The sequence below is a fragment of the Ictidomys tridecemlineatus genome, chromosome 14 (genome assembly GCF_052094955.1).
Source record: "Ictidomys tridecemlineatus isolate mIctTri1 chromosome 14, mIctTri1.hap1, whole genome shotgun sequence".
Lineage (NCBI taxonomy): Eukaryota > Metazoa > Chordata > Mammalia > Rodentia > Sciuridae > Ictidomys > Ictidomys tridecemlineatus.
This window is the reverse complement of record NC_135490.1, coordinates 8,796,271-8,815,769: the sequence shown is the minus strand read 5'-3', so window position 1 is coordinate 8,815,769 and position 19,499 is coordinate 8,796,271. Positions and strand designations below refer to the sequence as shown.

At 37.8% G+C, this 19,499-nt stretch overlaps 1 protein-coding gene across 6 annotated transcripts in view; it reads left to right on the top strand.

Annotated features, from left to right (window-relative positions):
• The window catches only part of LOC101958712 (disintegrin and metalloproteinase domain-containing protein 2), a 58,587-nt gene that overhangs the window by 18,923 nt on the left and 20,165 nt on the right, over positions 1-19,499 (top strand). For all 6 annotated transcript variants that reach the window (XR_005737009.2, XR_013430189.1, XM_078030847.1 and 3 more), the window contains 9 exons: positions 59-227; positions 2,459-2,512; positions 4,786-4,857; positions 5,288-5,454; positions 6,681-6,762; positions 11,199-11,335; positions 16,578-16,761; positions 17,450-17,548; positions 17,666-17,861. Coding sequence is in view for 4 of the 6 variants with exons in the window: in XM_078030847.1 (XP_077886973.1) it covers positions 59-227; positions 2,459-2,512; positions 4,786-4,857; positions 5,288-5,454; positions 6,681-6,762; positions 11,199-11,335; positions 16,578-16,761; positions 17,450-17,548; positions 17,666-17,861 (1,160 nt within the window). In the remaining 2 variants the exon portion in view is untranslated. The remainder of the gene's footprint in view (positions 1-58; positions 228-2,458; positions 2,513-4,785; positions 4,858-5,287; positions 5,455-6,680; positions 6,763-11,198; positions 11,336-16,577; positions 16,762-17,449; positions 17,549-17,665; positions 17,862-19,499) is intronic.

Below are 19,499 nucleotides of genomic sequence, written 5' to 3'. Positions count from 1 at the left end.
TTAATTAACTTTTTTAAAGTGCAGCATTTTATTTATATACTTTTCTTGGAATTTATAGGGGCTTACTGCAGTTTGAAAATGCTACCTATGGAATTGAACCCCTGGAATCTTCAGTGGGCTTTGAACATGTAATTTACCAAGTGAAATATAAGAATGAAACTGTTTCTTTATATACTGAGAAGGATATTGAAATAAAAAATCTGCCCTATAAAATACAAAGCATAGAGGTAGGTGATCAATTGAGTAAACTCTACAGTTGTTACTCTACAGCAATACGAACACTTCAGTTTTTCAGAGAAACTACTAATTTGTACACACTCACACAGACACACATATGGATTCATGTACCAGAAACTGTATAGCTTATAAGCCTTAAAACTAGTTTTATAACTTAACCGATAGCTCTTTAAATTTCTGCAATATTAGCTATGATGGTCCCCTCTTTCATTTCTGAAATATTTCCAATATTTTTGTGTTCAGAGAAGCCAGGTATATTTCAATTAAAGCATGGCTTGTTCAAACAATTTGATGTTTTAAAATTTTCAATCACATCCAATTTTTCTTTAAAACACATCATTTGTTGCATTTGCTTTTAATGCAAATACATATGTCTTGGATTAAATCTACTAGTTTTTTTGTCTTATATCTTTCTTCTTCCTTTACATCATTGTTATTAATCAAGTGTTTTTAATGGTTTTAGTTTTTTCCTCTAAGGAGTATTTAATTGGTGCATTGTTCAATGTATTTTGTATGACGTATTACCTAATTATAAGTACAAAACATATTTACAGTAAAATGATGTTAATGGTCACTCTGCTCAGGAGCTGACAAACTCCAATCCTCAGGCCAAATCTGGCCCACAGTCTGTCTATGTAAATGACGGTTTATGGGAACACATCCATTATATGCATAACTTTTATGTACATTGCTGTGTCAGCCCACTGCTCACCTGCCCTGCAGACCCCTTTCCTGGCATTCTGCATGCCCTTTATTACCTGTCTCCTGGATGAAATGGACTTCTTATTTTTCTTCAAATGAGATTATTTTTCAGGAAATTAATGAATGAGTTATGAAACTACCACCAGTTCCAGTCTCAGAAATGAAAATGAGCAGGATGACTTTTGGGATATGAGCCACTTGGTGTTGGTTAGAACCAATCCGTAGTTTTGAATCCCAGTCCATTAATCTAGCATTTCAGGAGTTGGAAGCCAGTAGTGCATGCTTGTTTAGGGACTTTAGTGACTTGCAGTCTTCCAAGCAATGGATTTCAACTTTCTCAGTAAGGCCATGAAATATTTTGGTGCTTAATATTGCATGGAAACAATAGGAAATCAGTTAGACTACAAGGGAATCTTGTTCACCTTTTAAATTCAAAACCCTTGATTTGGACCAGAAGAGAGAATTTTAAATGATAAAACAAGTAACCAATATGCCCTGAATTTGTCTTACTGACTTTACTCAACTTTTTCCTCCTTGAAGTTACTATAACCATTGTTTTTCTGATCTCTACTCAAATCCCAGGTTTGCTATTCAATGCTCTCTTCATATGTTTAGGAACACATTTAACTAAAATGAGATTGTCTTGAATGTTCAAGGGATTAAATGCCAATGTGAAATAAACATAATAAAAATTTCTTCAGCTGCTGAGTTTGGATTTTCTACTCTGCATTTAAATACTTGTCTCCTGCCTGTGGGTGGTGTTACTGTAGTGATTGAATATTATGAATACACTACCCTGTTGGGTCAGAATGTTTGCGAAGCCTGTCTGTCTGTCTGTCCCCAGTGCATTTCTTATAGGTTGTCTTCATGTAACAATTAGAGTGAAAAAAGACAACACTTCTATGAATCACCATGATGACCATCACTTCTTTTCCATTTTCAGCACAGCCTGACATTGACAAGCCACAGTTCAAAGCCCCACACATATCTCTAATTTAACCATGACCATCTGTCTGGCATCCCACCCCAACCACTTTATCTTGAGATACCTGTGGTCTAGCTTAAGAAAACCCATGATTTGACTCTCTGTTTCTCATCTTTTTCTGAGGCAGCTTATATGGAATTAATTGTATCCTTTACATGAAACGCAAACCCCTACACATAAGGATCTCTTATTACTCCTTTAAGATCAAGTGCAAAATCATACCACAGAGTAATGCAGTAACATAAAGCTGATAGAATTGCTTGTAGGACCAATAAGAACATAAAGGAAGAAAGGTGGACAAAAGTTATTTTCTGAGTTCATTAAAAGGTTGATTAAGTGCAAAGAAGTGACAGCAGAATTAAATGAAAAAGATTCTGTGACATTTAGTTTTGCTTGCTATCTGGTTCTATTTCTCTGTGTAAAATCATATTTTCAGCATTGTGTTCATTAATAGAGTTCATTAGTGATAGACACTGTAAATATTTAAGTAATTCTTCAATTTTGATGGAAGGTTTGTGGATTTTTATTTTTCAGCCACAAGAGATGGCTCAGTATTTAGAAATGCATATTATAGTTGAAAAACATTTGGTAAGTATATTTTTGATTGATTTGTCTCATGTCACTTTGTTAGCAATGAAGTGTTATAAAAATAATTTGGAAAGAATTTATTGACAGAGGAGAATTAGTGACAATTCTGCATTAGCCAAATTCTAAACCATTCATATCAGTAGGAAATTGGGAGTCAAATTTCTATAAAAAGTTTAATCTTAATTTTAAAAATAATAATGAAAATAAAGTCAATGGTAACTTCATGTAATTTAAAGAATTTAGAATCGTAGAAATGTACTCTTAACACTTTTTTAAACTTTGAAAATAATGATTTATATTGCGGATAGGAGATGGTATTATCATTCCTGAAGGTTATTTCTTGTAGAATTTCCTCAATGAAATGGAATTACGATGATTTGAAATTTGAGAATACTGAAATAATTTCATTATCTTATTTTTCCATCTATTTTGCAGAAAAGTTCCAAAGTTTATCATCAAAAAAAATGACAAATTTATTTTGATGTACTTTAGGATTTTCCCAAGGAAATGCCACGTGCCCTTGTTGATAATCAGCTAGCCATCAATAGGAAGCTTTCTTTCTGGACTCTGACTTTGTTGCTATGTCCTGCTATGAATTTATATCTGACTGTTATTCTAGCTGAATACCACAAGTTTTGTTATTTTGATAATATAGTGTTTTCTAAGTCCCCTATGATTTCTTCTTTGGCCATTGGCTACTTGTAATTGGTTTTGCATATTTCAAACTTCTCGGATTTCTTTTTATTTTTTAAAATTTCATCCTATTCTATTCAGACAACATATTTTGCATTTTTAAAAATTGTTTTATTTTTTAGGGCTGGGGATGTGGCTCAAGCGGTAGCGCGCTGGCCTGGCATGCGTGCGGCCCAGGTTCGATCCTCAGCACCACATACCAACAAAGATGTTGTGTCCGCCAAGAACTAAAAAATAAATATTAAAAATTCTCTCTCTCCTCTCTCACTCTCTCTTTAAAAAAAAATTGTTTTAATTGGATTATATCCTAACAGCTTACATATGCTGTATTTCTGGATCATGTTCCAAGGGCACATGTGCTGTCTTGCAGTGAAATGTTCTTCAGATACTTATTAACTTATAATTTTGTTTTAATCTTTAATGTCTCTGTTGTCTTCTTTGCCCAGTTATTCTGTTTTGGGAAGATGATTATATATTCATATGCAGTTGGAAGACTACATAGAAGTTCTGTCCATTCTTTAAATAATACCCTCTATAGCATGTTACAGTTAGGCTATTGTAACCAATTCAGTATAGATAACTCCATCACAGCCAGGATCTGCTGCATTCTTTTTATAGTCTACCCATTTCTCCCTCACCCACGTCCCCTGACCCCTGGAATCCATGACTGTAATCTCCATGTCTACATAGTTTTTTTAATTTCCAAAAGGTTAGATGAATGAAATCCTTCAACAGATAACCTTTTGGGAGTTTTTTGCATACCTACTCTAAAGGTTTTCCCGGCTTTAACTACTTCTTACACAAAATGAACTAGGTCGATGCATCTGCTCTTAAGCCGAGCTCTCTCGTTTGCAGAGATCCCAGCACAACCCCTTTGCACATTTTAGGGATTCAGGGAACGCTATTGCTCTACTGGTTTATGGTTCACATTTTTTATGTACCTGTCATCATTTTCTACTCATCCAGTTTTCAGTCTTCAATTCTTGTCATTGCTTTTTAGTTTTTTCTTCTCTGTACATTTTTGTTCTTCTGAGTCTTTTATCGTATTTTTATCATTGCTTTAATGAAATGTCAGGCAAACATGGTTTTGAATGGGTATAGTCGATCTACAATCTGACTTAGATGTTTACTTTTTGCGAAATAGGTAATATTTTCAGTCGGAAGTCCTATCATTCATTTGATAATGGAATTATCTCTTGTTTTAATCTCCTTTTCATTTTTTAGATTTTCCATTTTTACACTAAATATCATATGGTTTGTATAATAGTGAAATAATGTTGCCTAGCATAGTGGTGCATGCCTGTAATCTCAGGAGAATGAGGTAGGATAGAGAGTTGGAAGCCAACCTGGACAACTTAACAGGCTCATATCTCAAAATTAATTAATTAAAAGGTAGGACTTGGAACGTGGCTCAATGGCACAGCACTTGCCTAGCATGCACAAGACATTGGGTTTAGTCGTCCCCAGCACTTCAAAAATATGTTTTTAAAGAAAAATTTAAATGTTTTTAATAAAAACTGATATGTGTTTAAAGGTCTAACAATGTACATGTGGATCTAAAAGATAATTGTATTTTACAGTACGATCATATGGGTTCAGATACTACTATTGTCACGCAAAAAATTTTCCAGTTGATTGGACTGACGAATGCTGTAAGTGTTGGCTTTTCTAATACCTCTGCACTTGTTTGTTAACTAAAACAATTCCTATATCTTCTTTTATGAGTATACACGTTGTGTGATGGTAGAGAAAATCATTTCATTTTAAGTTTGTTTTCCCACCTATAAAATAGGAATAATGATAATTGTATACTCCTTTTTTAAAAATTTTTAATTTTATGCCATTACACATTTACTGTATACTCCTAATTAGGTTATTGTTAAGAATTAAGCTAAATAAAACACTCATATTCAGTATCATTTCTAGTAGCATTTATTATCTACAAACACTTTAAAAGGTACATTCCAGAATGAGTTCAGATGGTCAGCATGTGTCTGTCATAAGTTCATTTTCGTAGACAGATCACTAAATCCATTTAGACCGTGCCGTATGAATCTGTCTTCTGTATGTGTTCTGTTGTAGATTTTCACCTCCTTTAACCTTACCATAATTCTGTCTTCACTGGAGCTTTGGGTAGACGAAAACAAAATGTCAACCGCTGGAGATGCTAATGAGTTATTACACAGATTTCTACGATGGAAAAGATCTTACCTTGTTTTGCGTCCGCACGATGTGGCGTTTTTACTTGTGTGAGCACATTTTGGAATTACTAAAGCTTAGACAAAGAAAACATACTAGTTTGGCCCTGTTTCTGATCATTGACAGGCCTCTAGGGGGGAAAAAAAAGCCTCCCATTAACTTTTTCTGTCATACAGTAAAGTCAAAGTTATTTTTTTTCTACACCACACCTATGACGGAATTGTTGATACCCATAACTCTCACCAACTGGTTTGTAATTAAAGCTCACTCCTTGGATCTTGGGACCCCACAACTTCTTACCTTAGAGTGAGCACCACATCATTAAATGTCCCTGTATATACTCCAATTTTTTTTTGGAGGGAAGAGTACTAGGGATTGAACTCAAGGGCACTAGACCACTGAACCACATCCCCAGCCCTATTTTGTATTTTTTTCCTAGAGGCAGGGTCTCACTGAGTTATTTAGCATCTCACCTTTGCTGAGGCTGGCTTTGAACTCACAATCCTCCTGTCTTAGCCTCCTGAGCTGCTGGGATTATAGGCATGCACCACCACGCCCAGCTTGCAAATTGTAACAATATCTCTTCTAAAAGATTATGTCTGAATTTGAGTATTGGAATTTAGCCTTCTTTACTTCATTGTCATTAAAGGAAAAAAAAAGAAATGGAAATACTACTTTGTATTCCAATATAACATGGACATCATGTAGTCACATTGTGCTATTAATTTTTTAGTATATAAGTCTCTCCTATTTAATAAGCTCTTTGTTTTTCAGAATATATGTCTATACAGTAAAATTACAGACACAATTTTTAAAATGTTAACACTTCTCATCCTTTGTCCCATGCCTCTGGCAGGCTAGCTGTGGCTGATTAATGGGGAGACTTTAATCCCTGAGGTGACTGGCTACCCATTGGCCAGCTGTTTTACCTTTGCTTTCCCATCTTAGTGAATTTCATTTATTCTTATGTTTATTTTGGGGCACATATTCATTTCCGTCTAAAAAGACACTACATAAAATGGGTCCTGCTTATGTCACAGAAAACCCAAGGAAAGTCCTCTTTCTAGTACCTGTTTCCTAAGTCTGTTTTGTTGTTTTCAAAGGGCACAGAAACATTCAAAGTGGTGATACTCTGTTAAGTGGAAATATTTATTAATTTTAGTATCCATGTGCAAAACTAAAATTTGTCTTAGGAAAATTGAGAATGAATTGTGCTTACTTTTACAAAACCAGAGGATTGTGATCTGGTTTTAAATTTAAGTTTTTTGAATTTAAGTTACAGAGAAAGAACAGATTTTGTTGGTGCCACCTTTCAAGGGAAGATGTGTGAGAGGGACTACGGAGGAGGTGTGGCCATGGTATGGTATGGCTTAATTTGCTTGGCTAAAATGTGTCAGCAGAATGCTGTAGAGAAGAGTATAGAATTAAAGGTCCCTTCACTTTATGATTTCCATGTGTATTGAAACTTGCATTCACCTAGTGATCTTTGTCCCTACTGCTGATAGCAATGCTCAAATTACAGGAAGTTTTCTCAGAACTCACTACATTCAAAAATTTGCAGTGCTCATTTCCTGATTCCATATATCCTTTTTAGAAAGTTGTTCAGGTTGAAATCTCTTTGAGTCTTACCATAAGATGTCATTAATAATCAGTATCATAAATCTTAATATTTAAGCATGTATTTATGTTCATTTAAAGCTTAGATTTGTACTTTTCTTAATAATTTACTTAATTATCTAGTTAACACAATTATGAACCAGATTAAAATAAAACTTTTGAAACCATCCATTACCTTAAAATGCTTCGTAAGTCACAGGTGAAGAACAAGAGGACCAAAGGTCCTAATTGACATTATTTATCTCGGTAGAAAATCTGAGAGTATCTGAAACTGGCTTGTTTTTGCCAGTCTTTCCTGATGCTGTGGTTGTGGGACTTGCCTGTGTGTCGGCATGATGCCTACCGGAGCTTCTGAGAGGCAACGCGTGACCTCTGGTTCCCGTCCACAGTGAAGGTGAAGCTGAGAAAAGAGATCAAGAGGTGCATCAACCAAATGGAGACAGGATTCCTCTTCAAAATCCACAAATCCTAGTTTGGAAAAATGCAAGTTGTATTTATGGGCAAGCGATTGACCTAGTCTCAAAAGCTAGAACCTGGCCAACTTCCTCAAACAATCCCATATGACACTAAAAAGAAAAAAAGAAAAATCAAGGATTTATGTATATGGAGCAAACGCTGACCTGGTTAACAAAGAGAAGCAGAGCTGTCCTGCCTGACATCCAGTGAGCTGCCGGAAGGGCTGCGCCACACATATGGCTGGTAGACAGAGGACAATGGTCCCTACATTGAAAGGAGCAATTGCAGGAAAGCTTTTTAAATATTCTTTCTCATTCCCCACTTTTCTTTGGAATAATTATGGCCTGATCTTTTGCTGGAAAAATCAGAAAGTAGCCAAGGCCCACAGAAGTGAGATGTTGAAGAAAATAATTAAAGCTTTGCCTGCCAGATATTCACCACCTTTCTCCCTCCTAATCCCCCAGGGCTATGGTGTGCAATAAGGGGATTATATCTTTCATGGGCTGCTGCTTATTCAAAATTATATATGAAACCACAACCCAAGTAGTTCTTGGTTGAGTAAAAGCAAGTGAAAATAATCAGCATTTTTTTTTCCAGTGCTAGGGATGGAAGCCAGGGCTTTGTGCATGCTAGGCACAAGTTCTGCCTCTGAGACACATTCCCAGCCCAGTGTATGACTTTATAAAAATTTAAAATATTTAATTCATAAATAAAACGTGTGCATAGTCAAGGCATATGACTTAATGATTATCCATAATATATTTATAGTGTGTAATGGTTACCACATGAAATTAATCACTAATCACCAAACATAACGACTGTAGTTATTACAGTGCACATTAGATTTCTAGAATTTATCTTGTAACTGAAGAGTGTGCCATTAGACTAACCTGTCCCCTTTCCCCAGCCTCTGGCCACCCTAGTTCTGCACTATACATGTATGAGTTTGATTGTTTCAGATTTCACAAATAAGTGCCACCATGTGGCATTTGTCCTTCTCTGTCTGGTGTTATTTCATTTACTCAGCAGATAATTTTTGATGTCTGTGACTCTTTACCCTGAGGCTTATCCACTCAAGGATTCATAATCTTAGAAGCCTCAAGTTGAAAAAACTCAAGGCTGTTATGCTTCACATAGTATTGAACAGAGTGTCTGTTGACCTTAGTAATAAAAACATTCATGAACCAATCTATTTAGACCCTGGTTATTTCTATGCCTAGCTCCAAGTGCTTGTTCAATTAGTTTTAACATCTTACTGGTTCCCTCATAATCCTGGGTTGAATAAACTTTGAGCCATGTTGATTGAAGGAAAAATAATTGCATATATGAGATCTTGATTTCTAAAACTATAGACTGGAAGTTTTTTTCAAAGCTTACATGAAGACACATTTATGCGTGAGGCAACCAAAGAATTCTCCATAAATACCTAGTCATTTACCATTTCCTGACCTAGTGATTTGAACATAAGAAGCCTTAATAAATACTATCTTCTGTTATTCTTATATGAAAATATTGTCCTAGGCAGGTGTTATTTACCAAAAAGAACTCATCTGGTTTGTTGTAATATTTTTGCCCTAAAATATTTTTTAAAATTCAATACTGAATATAGTTTTGCATTTTTTAAATTTTTTTTTCAATAGTGAAGTAAGAATAGCAATGCACTGTAGAAAAGTCTCACTCTCCAGTTCCCTTCTTTTTTCAAGTTTTTCCCACTAGTCTGTTGTGGATTGAATCATGTTCCTCACAACTCATGTGTTAAATCTCCACCCCCTTTTTTGAAGAAATGATCTATACAGAGGTAGTTAAAATTAAATGAGGGGAGAAGGTGGGGTTCCAATCCACAGGACTGGTGTCCATCTAAGAAGAAGAGACACCTGGGACAGCCCTCTCCACTGCACACAGAAGAAAGGTCCTTAGAGGATTCAGCAAGAAGGCTGCTTCCTCCAAGCCAAGAAGAAAGCCCCAAACCAGAAATCCACCCTCCTGGAACCTGGATCTAGGACTTCTAGAACTGAGATTCTCCAGAACTGTGAGAACATACGTTTCTATTGGGTAAACCACTCAGTATTTGATATTTTGTTATGGGAGGCCAATCCAACTAATAGAAATCCCAAGTGAGATTTTCACAGAGAATTATAAAGAAATGTTACTTCAAGGAAAGATGGAAATACACACATCAGTAAGAAGACGGGAGCAAAGGAGCGATTGTTCATGAACGGAAAAACACCTGCTTCTCTACAGATGCCTAAAGAGGAATTTTTACTGGTTACTTTCATTTTACTGAGCTATAAGAAGAAAGAGAAGAGAGAAAGAGATAGATAGATAGATAGATAGATAGATAGATAGATAGATAGGACTTTCCTACAATACCTTGAAAACAAGATCATTTATAACTAAATCAGTATTAATATGTTCTATTTAAACTCTTGAAATGCAGCAGAATTCTTCATTTTCTTCCCCGTGAATTATGCAATCTCTCTCTCTCCTTCCTCTTATTCAATTTCTTCTCCTTCTACCCGTTCCTCCTCCTCCTCCTCCGCCCCTCCTCCTCCTCCTCCTCCTCCTCCTCCTCCTCCTCCTCCTTCTTCTTCTTCTTCTTCTTCTTCTTCTTCTTCTTCTCTCTCTCTCTCTCTCTCTCTCTCTCTCTCTCTCTCTCTCTCTGCAATCAAATGGTATATTCAAATGTGGAAATTTGATAAATGGGACATTTAACAATGCGTACGCAAGGTCCCTCTGTCCTGGTGATAAGTGAGTTACCAGGCTGAGAGGGGAGCAGCAGCATCTGATCAGGTTCATATGGAAAGCAGACCCCCAGTGCAAGGTTCTGGGATTCACAACCACCTAGCATGGATGGTGGTAAACACCTCAGTCTCACCCTCCTTCTCATCAGACGGCATGGAAGTAAAACTGGAGGACAAAGGACCCTCTGATAGGATTCATTTGTCCCATCCTCTTGGTCTAGAAAGCAGGGTGGAAAACAAGGGGAAGAAGAAACTAAAACTTATGCCTAGAAACCTACCTGAAGTCTGCTCATCAAAATGCTCATTAGGTATATTTGAAGGCATGCCAAGACTTGTGGGTCTCCTTCAAAATTCATGTCTTAATAGTATGAAAATATGCTACAATCTTATTATCTTTATAAAAAGGGAAACAATAAAAGTATTTTAGTTTTGAACATAAAGAGTAAATAACTGAAAACAGCATTTTTATTTTCAGCCGTTATTACCATAATATCAATTATTATTTCAACAAGTGATTTTATAAGTTTAAAAAACACCTATGGAACAGTCACACAAGATATCTTCAACTTTGAAGAATTAAATAGTAAATAAACACAATTGACCAATAATTTGAGATACACTTGTCTTATGTGTTTGTCTTGAAAGATTTCGTTTGTGAGTACGACACTGTTGTTATATATAGTTAATAAGCTACTGGGTCACTTAATTCCTTGGCCTGATGCCACCAAATGAGTCTTTCATTTACATTTTAGTACAATTTCAGATTTGATTTTTCATATTTTCCTAATATTTATGATAATACCTGCAATATATAGAGTTCAGTCAACAATGATGGCACTTCTGTGGATAACAGTATTAGATGCCTCTACTCCTTTTTTATTATATGACTATTTTGAATAATGACATTGTTCTGCAAGTCAATAAAATGCCTATAACAATATGTACATGTAAATTTGTGGGTTTCTGTTTTTTTTTCCCAGCACCCCAAAGCCATAGGTCTGGAATCACTTGCCATTATTTTAGCTCAGTTAGTGAGCTTGAATATGGGGATATCATACGATGACGTCAAGAAATGCCATTGCCCAGGAACTATCTGTATAATGAACCCAGAAGCAATGTAAGAGACTTAACCTTTATACTTCATACATATATGTACATATATATATATAATTTATATTAAGATATTTTTGTGTATGTAATTTAAGAAAATTTAAGCTGTTAGAATAAATATTAATGATTGAATATCAATTGTGACCCAAGACTGCAGACATATTCCAGAGCCCATACTGCATATCTGTCTCAATCTTTTATATAAATCGAACGCCACACATGCTTTCTCATAGGTGAGCAAACGCTACATCTATTACTCTTTACTTGTGTGATTTTTATTTCTTAGGTTTGCAATGACAATACAAGAATTTTTTGTTAGTGTGACCGTCTGCAGGTGGCTCCTTTATCTGCTCTGGCTCCACCTGAAGTCTTAGCTTCTACTGACTCCAGAGATGCTGCATCCAGCTGTGTCATAGAGAGCACCTTGTGCAGTCACCTTGTGGTGCTTCAAGACCTAGGGGATGTGTTTGCTTTTATCATCATTCTTCTTAGAGTTAGTTCATAAGGAAATTTATAGAAGTAGGACCAGAGAGCGAGGGGATTAAAGGGGAGCCTCCTTGAGGCCAGCCTATGCAACTTAGTGAGACTGTCTCAGAAAAATAAATTACTTAATTGAAAGGGTTAGGGGTGTAGCTAAGTGGGTTCAATATCCAGTACTGGGGAGTGGGGGCGGGGACTATGAAACTAAAGCTGTTCCTTGTACATTCAGTATCATGGAGTCTCTGTCAAGTTTCAGCCATTTGCAAGGGAGATCTATAATTGTGTTACAGCTCCTGGTGGGCTACCAGGTTTTTATAGAGTGAAGCATGCACCCAGGAGATGACAGGTGACTATGCCATTGAAGTTAAACATTTTCACCATCAATTGGTATTCTCAGATACAAGATTATAAGACCAAGGGCATGTGATATATCTGGAAGCAATTAGAGTAGGTCCAAATGGCACAAAAAAATAACATGAATGAGGGCCCCAGGTCCTGATGTCACCTACATTTATTGCACCAATATTTGTTCATCACTGTATACCGATAGACTCAGAGGAGCTCTCTAAAATTGGTTGATGAAGAGCGAAACACCTCTGTCTTCTTTCAGTATACCAGTTGTGGAATTTTGAAAATCATTTTTACATATTATAGTCCAGTTAGGGTTAGACCTAAAGACAGCGGGAGATGGTAAAGGGCCCAGTGAGCACATTTGCAAACAATGTATTTGGCTTTTGACCTTGTGGAAGAGAAGCCATGGAGACTGGGATTGGGAAAGATTCCTCTGCCATGGCCAATGACTTGGATGTTTGGTCAAGGATCCGTATACTCTTAACACTGGACAAGTGGGGAAAGGAGTATGAACTGCATTCAGAGTGGGCACAAAGTACAGATGGCCCTCTGTGTGCCACATTCACACTCAACCAACCACGGATCAAAAATATCTGGAAAAATATCTGAACATGTGCAGACGACTTTTTTCTTGTCGCTGTTCCCTAAACAATGCAATGTAACAACTATTTACTAGCATTGACATTGCCAGAGGTATTATAAGTCGTCTAGAGATGAATTAAGGAATATGGGAGGAAGAGATAGGTGATATGTAAATATCAGGACATGCTGCACAAGAACCTTGAGCATTTGAGGATTTGGGTATCTGTCAGGGATTCTGGCACGAACACCCCCTGTGGGGACCAAAGGGCTGCTGTATGCAGATGTTTAGATCAAATTTTCAATTCCCAAGTATTTATTTTAGAAGTAGCTGTCCATCAATGAATGTCAACCAGCTTTTACCCCCGTCACCTATAAAACAAGTCCTCGGGGCTACCTCCAGTGGCTTCCAGGGACACTGACATGCCAGGTCAATAACACACCCTGGCATGGAATCTTCTGTCTTTCTTCATCCTTGATCCACTATTTCTTCTTGCTAGGATCAACTCCCAAATACATTGTTGTTGTTGTTTTTCTGGCTAATCTAAACAGGCAACCTCTTATATCATTTGTGTGCATAATGTCAAGCAATACTCATTTCATTTTTATCTGCCATTGTCCAAATTGTCATTTCATGCGATGGCAATGGTGATGCATAGCTTGTGATGCTGTTGCAATGATCCTAATAGTTAGGGTGGTGAAGAAATGATAGGAAGGATCAGGAGATCTTAAATGCAGGTACTCCTTTGGATCCCCCACATCCTCCTGAATATCGTCCATGTGTCTTTTTAATTGTTGTTCTTTTTAGTTCTACATGACAATAGAATGTATTTTGACATATTACACATACATGGAGTATAACTTCCCATTCTTGTGGTTGTACATGAGGTAGAGTGACACTGGTCGTGTATTCATATATGAACATAGGAAAGTGATGTCGGATTCATTCTACTGTCTTTCCCATTCTCATCTCTCCTTCCCTTCCTCCCCATCCAATCTGGTGAACCTCCACTCCTCCCCACAACCCCCACCTATTGTGATTCAGCATCTGCATATCAGAAAGATCATTCAGCCTTTGTTTTGGGGGATTGGTTTACTTCACTTAGTATGCTGCCAGTTCCATTCATTTACCAGCAAATGCTATGATTTCATTCTTCTTTATAGATGACTAATATTCCATTGTGTATATATACCACATTTTCTTTAGGTTGGTTAGATAGTTTTAGCTACTGTGAATTTAGCTGCTATGAACATTGATATGGCCACATCACTATAGTATGCTGATTTTAAGTTCTTTGGGTATATGCCAAGGAGTGGGATAACTGGGTCAAATGGTGATTCCATTCTTAGTTTTTTGAGGAATCTCCATACTGCTTTTCTGAGTGATTGCACCAATTTGCAGTCCCACCAGCAATGCATGAGCATACCTTTTCCCCCATTCCTCACCAATATTTATTGTTACTTGTATTCTTGATAACTGCAATTCTGACTAGAGTGAGATGAAATCTCAGTATAGTATTAATTTGCATTTCTCTCATTGCTAGAGATGTTGAACATTTTTTCATATATTTTTTGACCAGTTGTCTGTTTAGCTTCTTAGCCCATTTATTGATTGGTCAATTTGGTTTTGGGGGGGGGGGTTAGGCATTTTGAGTTCTTTTTGTATCCTGGAGATTAATGCTTTATCTGGGTGCAGATGGCAAAGATTTTTCTCCTGTTCTGTAGGCTGTTTCTTTATGCTCTTGATTGTTTGCTTTTCTGTGAGGAAGTTTGGGGTTTGATACCATCCCATTTGTTGATTTTTCAATTTAGTCCTGTGCTATAGGAGTCTGGTTGATCACAATCTTTTTAAATAATATTAACATTCTGAAAAATTAAAAAAAAATCATAAAATACTCAGGATCTATTATTTACAACAGATAGTTCCAATCTTGCACACATTTGTTTTTTAAAAAATAATTGTGGAGTTTTACTCTGTGCTAGTAAATGAAACAATTAGAGCTCCTGAAGCTGAAAAACGGTCTGAGAAGTCAATCAAGGTCCTTAGAAATATCTCTGTGTAAATTTTGAAAAGATATCTGAAATAGATGAGGAGGAACCATGCGTACATATTGAGAAAGTTTCCAAGGCAGAAGAAATCGTTAAATATTTGGCAGAGGGGACAGTCAAGAAGGTCCCTTAGCTGAGCAAAGGAGATGAGGTGGATGAGGAGCGTGACCTTGGAGAAGGGGTTGGTGATTAGAGGTCACATAGGTCATGACCTTGGAGAAGAGGTTGGTGATTAGGTCACATAGGTCATGACCTTGGAGAAGGGGTTGGTGATTAGGTCTCATAGGTCATGACCTTGGAGAAGGGGTTGGTGATTAGGTCACATAGGTCATGACCTTGGAGAAGGGGTTGGTGATTAGGTCACATAGGACATGACCTTGGAGAAGGGGTTGGTGATTAGGTCACATAGGACATGACCTTGGAGAAGGGGTTGGTGATTAGGTCACATAGGACATGACCTTGGAGAAGGGGTTGGTGATTAGGTCACATAGGACATGACCTTGGAGAAGGGGTTGGTGATTAGGTCACATAGGACATGACCTTGGAGAAGGGGTTGGTGATTAGGTCACATAGGACATGACCTTGGAGAAGGGGTTGGTGATTAGGTCTCATAGGACATGACCTTGGAGAAGGGGTTGGTGATTAGGTCTCATAGGTCATGACCTTGGAGAAGGGGTTGGTGATTAGGTCACATAGGTCATGACCTTGGAGAAGGGGTTGGTGTTGAGGTCACATAGGTCATGACCTTGGAGAAGGGGTTGGTGTTGAGGTCACATAGGTCGTGCTCTGAATGACTGAGGTGGGTTTAAACAGAGAAGAGATGTGACATTATCAGTGTTTTAGGGAGACTGCTTGATTCGGATTTTGAGAGAAAAATACAAAGGACAAAGCCTGAAGTGCTTGTTCAGCGAGGGGGCTATTTATTGCATGATCTCGTACTGAGCTGGTGGAGGCTGGGCAGAGGTGGCCGGACATAGTTAGTGGATAGATTTGACAATATTGGGTTGGTGAGAAATTGAAGGACCTCAAGATTTTGTCCTGGGGATTTTTTCTTTTTTTTGAGTTTGGAAATATTAACAGTAGAACCAATGGGCAGACAGGTCTTAGTACTTTACAGGTACTGGAGTCTCAAGTCTATGACACAAATGAACCTTGATCTCCATATTGCAAAGAGGAAACTGGAAAAAAAATATGCATATAATTTAAAGACCTTTCCCAAGGACATACAACCTGTAAGTGGCAGAACCAAGATTTTAATCCCCACGGTTGGATTGGGCACAGTTTACATGTTCCGAAGCACCATGCCATCCTTTGTAAGCGGTATGTTTTTTACGCAAGAAGCATTTAGAATTTAGGTCATTTAAACTTAAGGTGCCTATGAGCTAGACTCAAGGAGAAACGCCAAGTAAAGAGTCAGATATTGGCCTCTGGGATTAGGTGGTAAGTTTGTGTTAGAGGAACAAGACCTGAGCTGTCAGATGTAGGTTTTATTTGACACTGTGGAGCTGAACAAAATGATGGATGACAAAGTATAGACGAAAGGAACACGTTTGTAAGGTAGAAGATAAAAGGATGTAACAGATAAGTGTAATAGAAGAATCCATCACTTTTGACTGATCCCTTATTCCTACTAGAAGATCTCTAAGTTCTTGCACAGTTGACTTCCCAAAGTCTTTGCTGTTTTTGAGCCTTGAGTCTGTCGTGGAATGCTAACTAAGTGCCTTTATTCTGAGGGTAGGCAGTCGATGAAAACTGCTCGCACCCACATTTGAAGTTCCGTGTGTTCTCAGTCATTCCAGTGGTGTGAAGATCTTCAGTAACTGCAGTATGGAAGATTTCGCACATTTTGTTTCAAAGCAAAAGTCCGAGTGTCTTCAGAATCATCCACGCTTAGAGCCGTCTTACAAGCAGGCGGCGGTGTGTGGGAATAAGGTTGTGGAGCAAGGAGAAGCCTGTGACTGTGGAACTGAACAGGTCAGGACTAACGTGGAGAGCTACATCCCAGAATTGCCTCAGAAACTGTGAATTGATTTTTATAATGCTGTACTGTCATTTCCCTCCATGGGCCACCCTCCTCCTCCTCCATGAGAGAAACTCCGTATTGCTTTATAGGCCCATTGATTTGTAGACTCTCCATAAAGTGATCTAACTTTTTAAATTCTAGCTCTATTGAGGCATAGTTGACAATGAAGCAATTGTAAATATTTGGTGTACACAATCCTGATGATGTGTGTACATATTTTGTGATATTTACCTCTATCAAATTATATTATATGCTGTATTATTAATATATTAATATATTTGATATCTACATATATTAATTTCTCTGTCTCTGTATCTCTAGAGGTCTGTCTCTGTCTCTCTGTCTCTCTCTCTCTCTCTCTCTCTCTCTCTCCATCTTAGATAAAACTGCCAGAGTTAGAGGGAAGTTGGAAGGGTAAAGATAAAGTCAGGATAAAGTGAAGTAAATGAGATGAAAACTTGAAGTGAAACTCAAGAGTGAGCTTTGGCAACATTCCCAGTAGGTGGTAATGAACAAGGGGGAATCAGGAAGATGTGAATTTTTTTTCTGTTTGCCAACATATTAAGCATCTATTATTAAAATGTCCACCCAATAAATAAAAATTGGAAGATGCCCGAGAGCATTTGACTTGCCTTTCAGGAGTGTGGGGCAAACAGGCCTGTATGCTGCGAACACAGTACCTGTGCTCTGACCGCTGGTTCAGAATGTGCCTCGGGACCCTGCTGTAGTGAATGTAAAGTAAGAGTTTTTTTTTTAAGTTTTTTATGTGACTTAGAAAATGACAATCACTATTCTGTATAATGCTTGTATATTCACATTCTGCTTTATTCAATATAACTTACTTCACCCCCTCAGTTTTCCAAAAAAGGACATGTCTGCCGGTCTGCCGCCAATGAATGTGATCTCACTGAATACTGCAATGGCTCGTCTCAAGTATGTCAAGAAAATGTCTTTATCATAGATGGGCATCCCTGTAGCGAAAATAAGTGGATCTGCATCGGGGGAGTGTGTAGAAGTGGGGATAAACAATGTGAAGATCTCTTTGGCCAAGGTATTTATAATAATTTTCTTTTCCATATATGTGTTTTTCTGGACACTAAAAAACAAAGTAGCTGTCTGTGGTGGTGTACACCTATAGTCCTCGTGACTCAGGAGCCTGAGGCAGGAGGATTGCAAGTTTGAGGGCAGCCTCGGCAACTTAATGAAACCCTCAGCAACTCAGAGAGACCCCTGTCACAAAATTTTAAAAAATAAAGACTGGGGGATGTAGCTCAATGGTAAAGTAACCCTGGGTTCGATTCCCAGTACTGCATCCCCCTCCAAAAAAGGAAAGAAAAAGAAGTAGATGTTAAGCTTTACTGGTAATCAAAATTGAATAGATTGAATAAGAATAAAAATTAAATGCACTAATTGCAACTTAGCAAATATCACACGATTTTCATTAACAAAACAGGTATGTATTGAGTAATGCAACATTGAGAGAAAAACTTATGAAAAGTATATACTGTGGAAATACCATCTAAGTGAATTTTTTTTTTTAAATACACATGTGAGAAAATTGTGCCAAAGTTTAAGAATTTGGGTTGCCTTCCACAGTAGAGACCATGGATACAAGCAAATGGGAAAAGGGGAAGAAAATTTTAAAGTGGATCTTCAGAAGATTAGTGATGATAGTCTGCCAAAAATTGAAAAATTGTGATTAAATATCTATGAACTGTAGAGAACTATGGCAGTATCTTAGTAAGACTATTTTTTAAACGGACATCATCAAAACAAAAGAAAAGGTAGCCGACCTCTGTCTCTGCAATGGTTGATAAGTTTGAGTTAGACAAAGCTTCCTGAAGTAAGAACAACTATCAAAATGGCAAAAGAAACTTAAAATTTTATTTGGAAGAGTTGCCTAGCTACCAAGGCCAGGAGACGGGTGCCCGGAGAGGAGAGGTCCGCCCTTGAAGCATTGCTACTGTGAAACTGACGGCTGAGAGAAGAAGTAGGTGAGGAAACCCTCAGCCCTTGTAAGCTGGGCAGCTGGCAACCTGGACAGAGCTTCCCGCAGTCTCAGGGAGCTGGGAGGAGCCACGTTCCAGTTTAGCCTGTGGCAAGGGACACGAGCTCTTGTGGATGCCCTGCGTTTTCCATGGGGACCCACTGAGGACTTGACCTTGGCAGAATGTGGCTGGGAAGTGGTCAGCCGCAGGAAGATGGAAGCCCACCTTTGTGCTAACACCCTTCTCATTGGATCCACTTGTATCCTGAACTGGCTGGAGGCAAAGCGCAGACCCTAGCTGGAGAGTCGTCACCCTTGATGTCCCCAAATCACTGCATGTCAAAATAGGAACTACAGAAGAGGGTGACACAACAGACAACAGAAGCAAGGGGCGGGAGGGTGTGAGAATGGAGAGACCTGTGCAAGAAAATACAGGCCAAAAAAAAAGAATGAAAAGTCGGGTATGATCCAGAGAGATGTGGTTGCTGCGAAGCGTAGCATATGGGAATTTTTTGAAAAAAACAAAAATATGATGAAGTACGAATATCTAGAACTGAAATTAAGAGCTCAGCTAGATCTGATGGCTCCACAATGTCTATGTCCAAAGATCTTGTCGTACCCAGAAAACACATGCAATTTATCTGCCAGTGTGGAAAATTAAGTAAATATTCAAAAATAAAAGTTGGAACATGATGAGTTCTC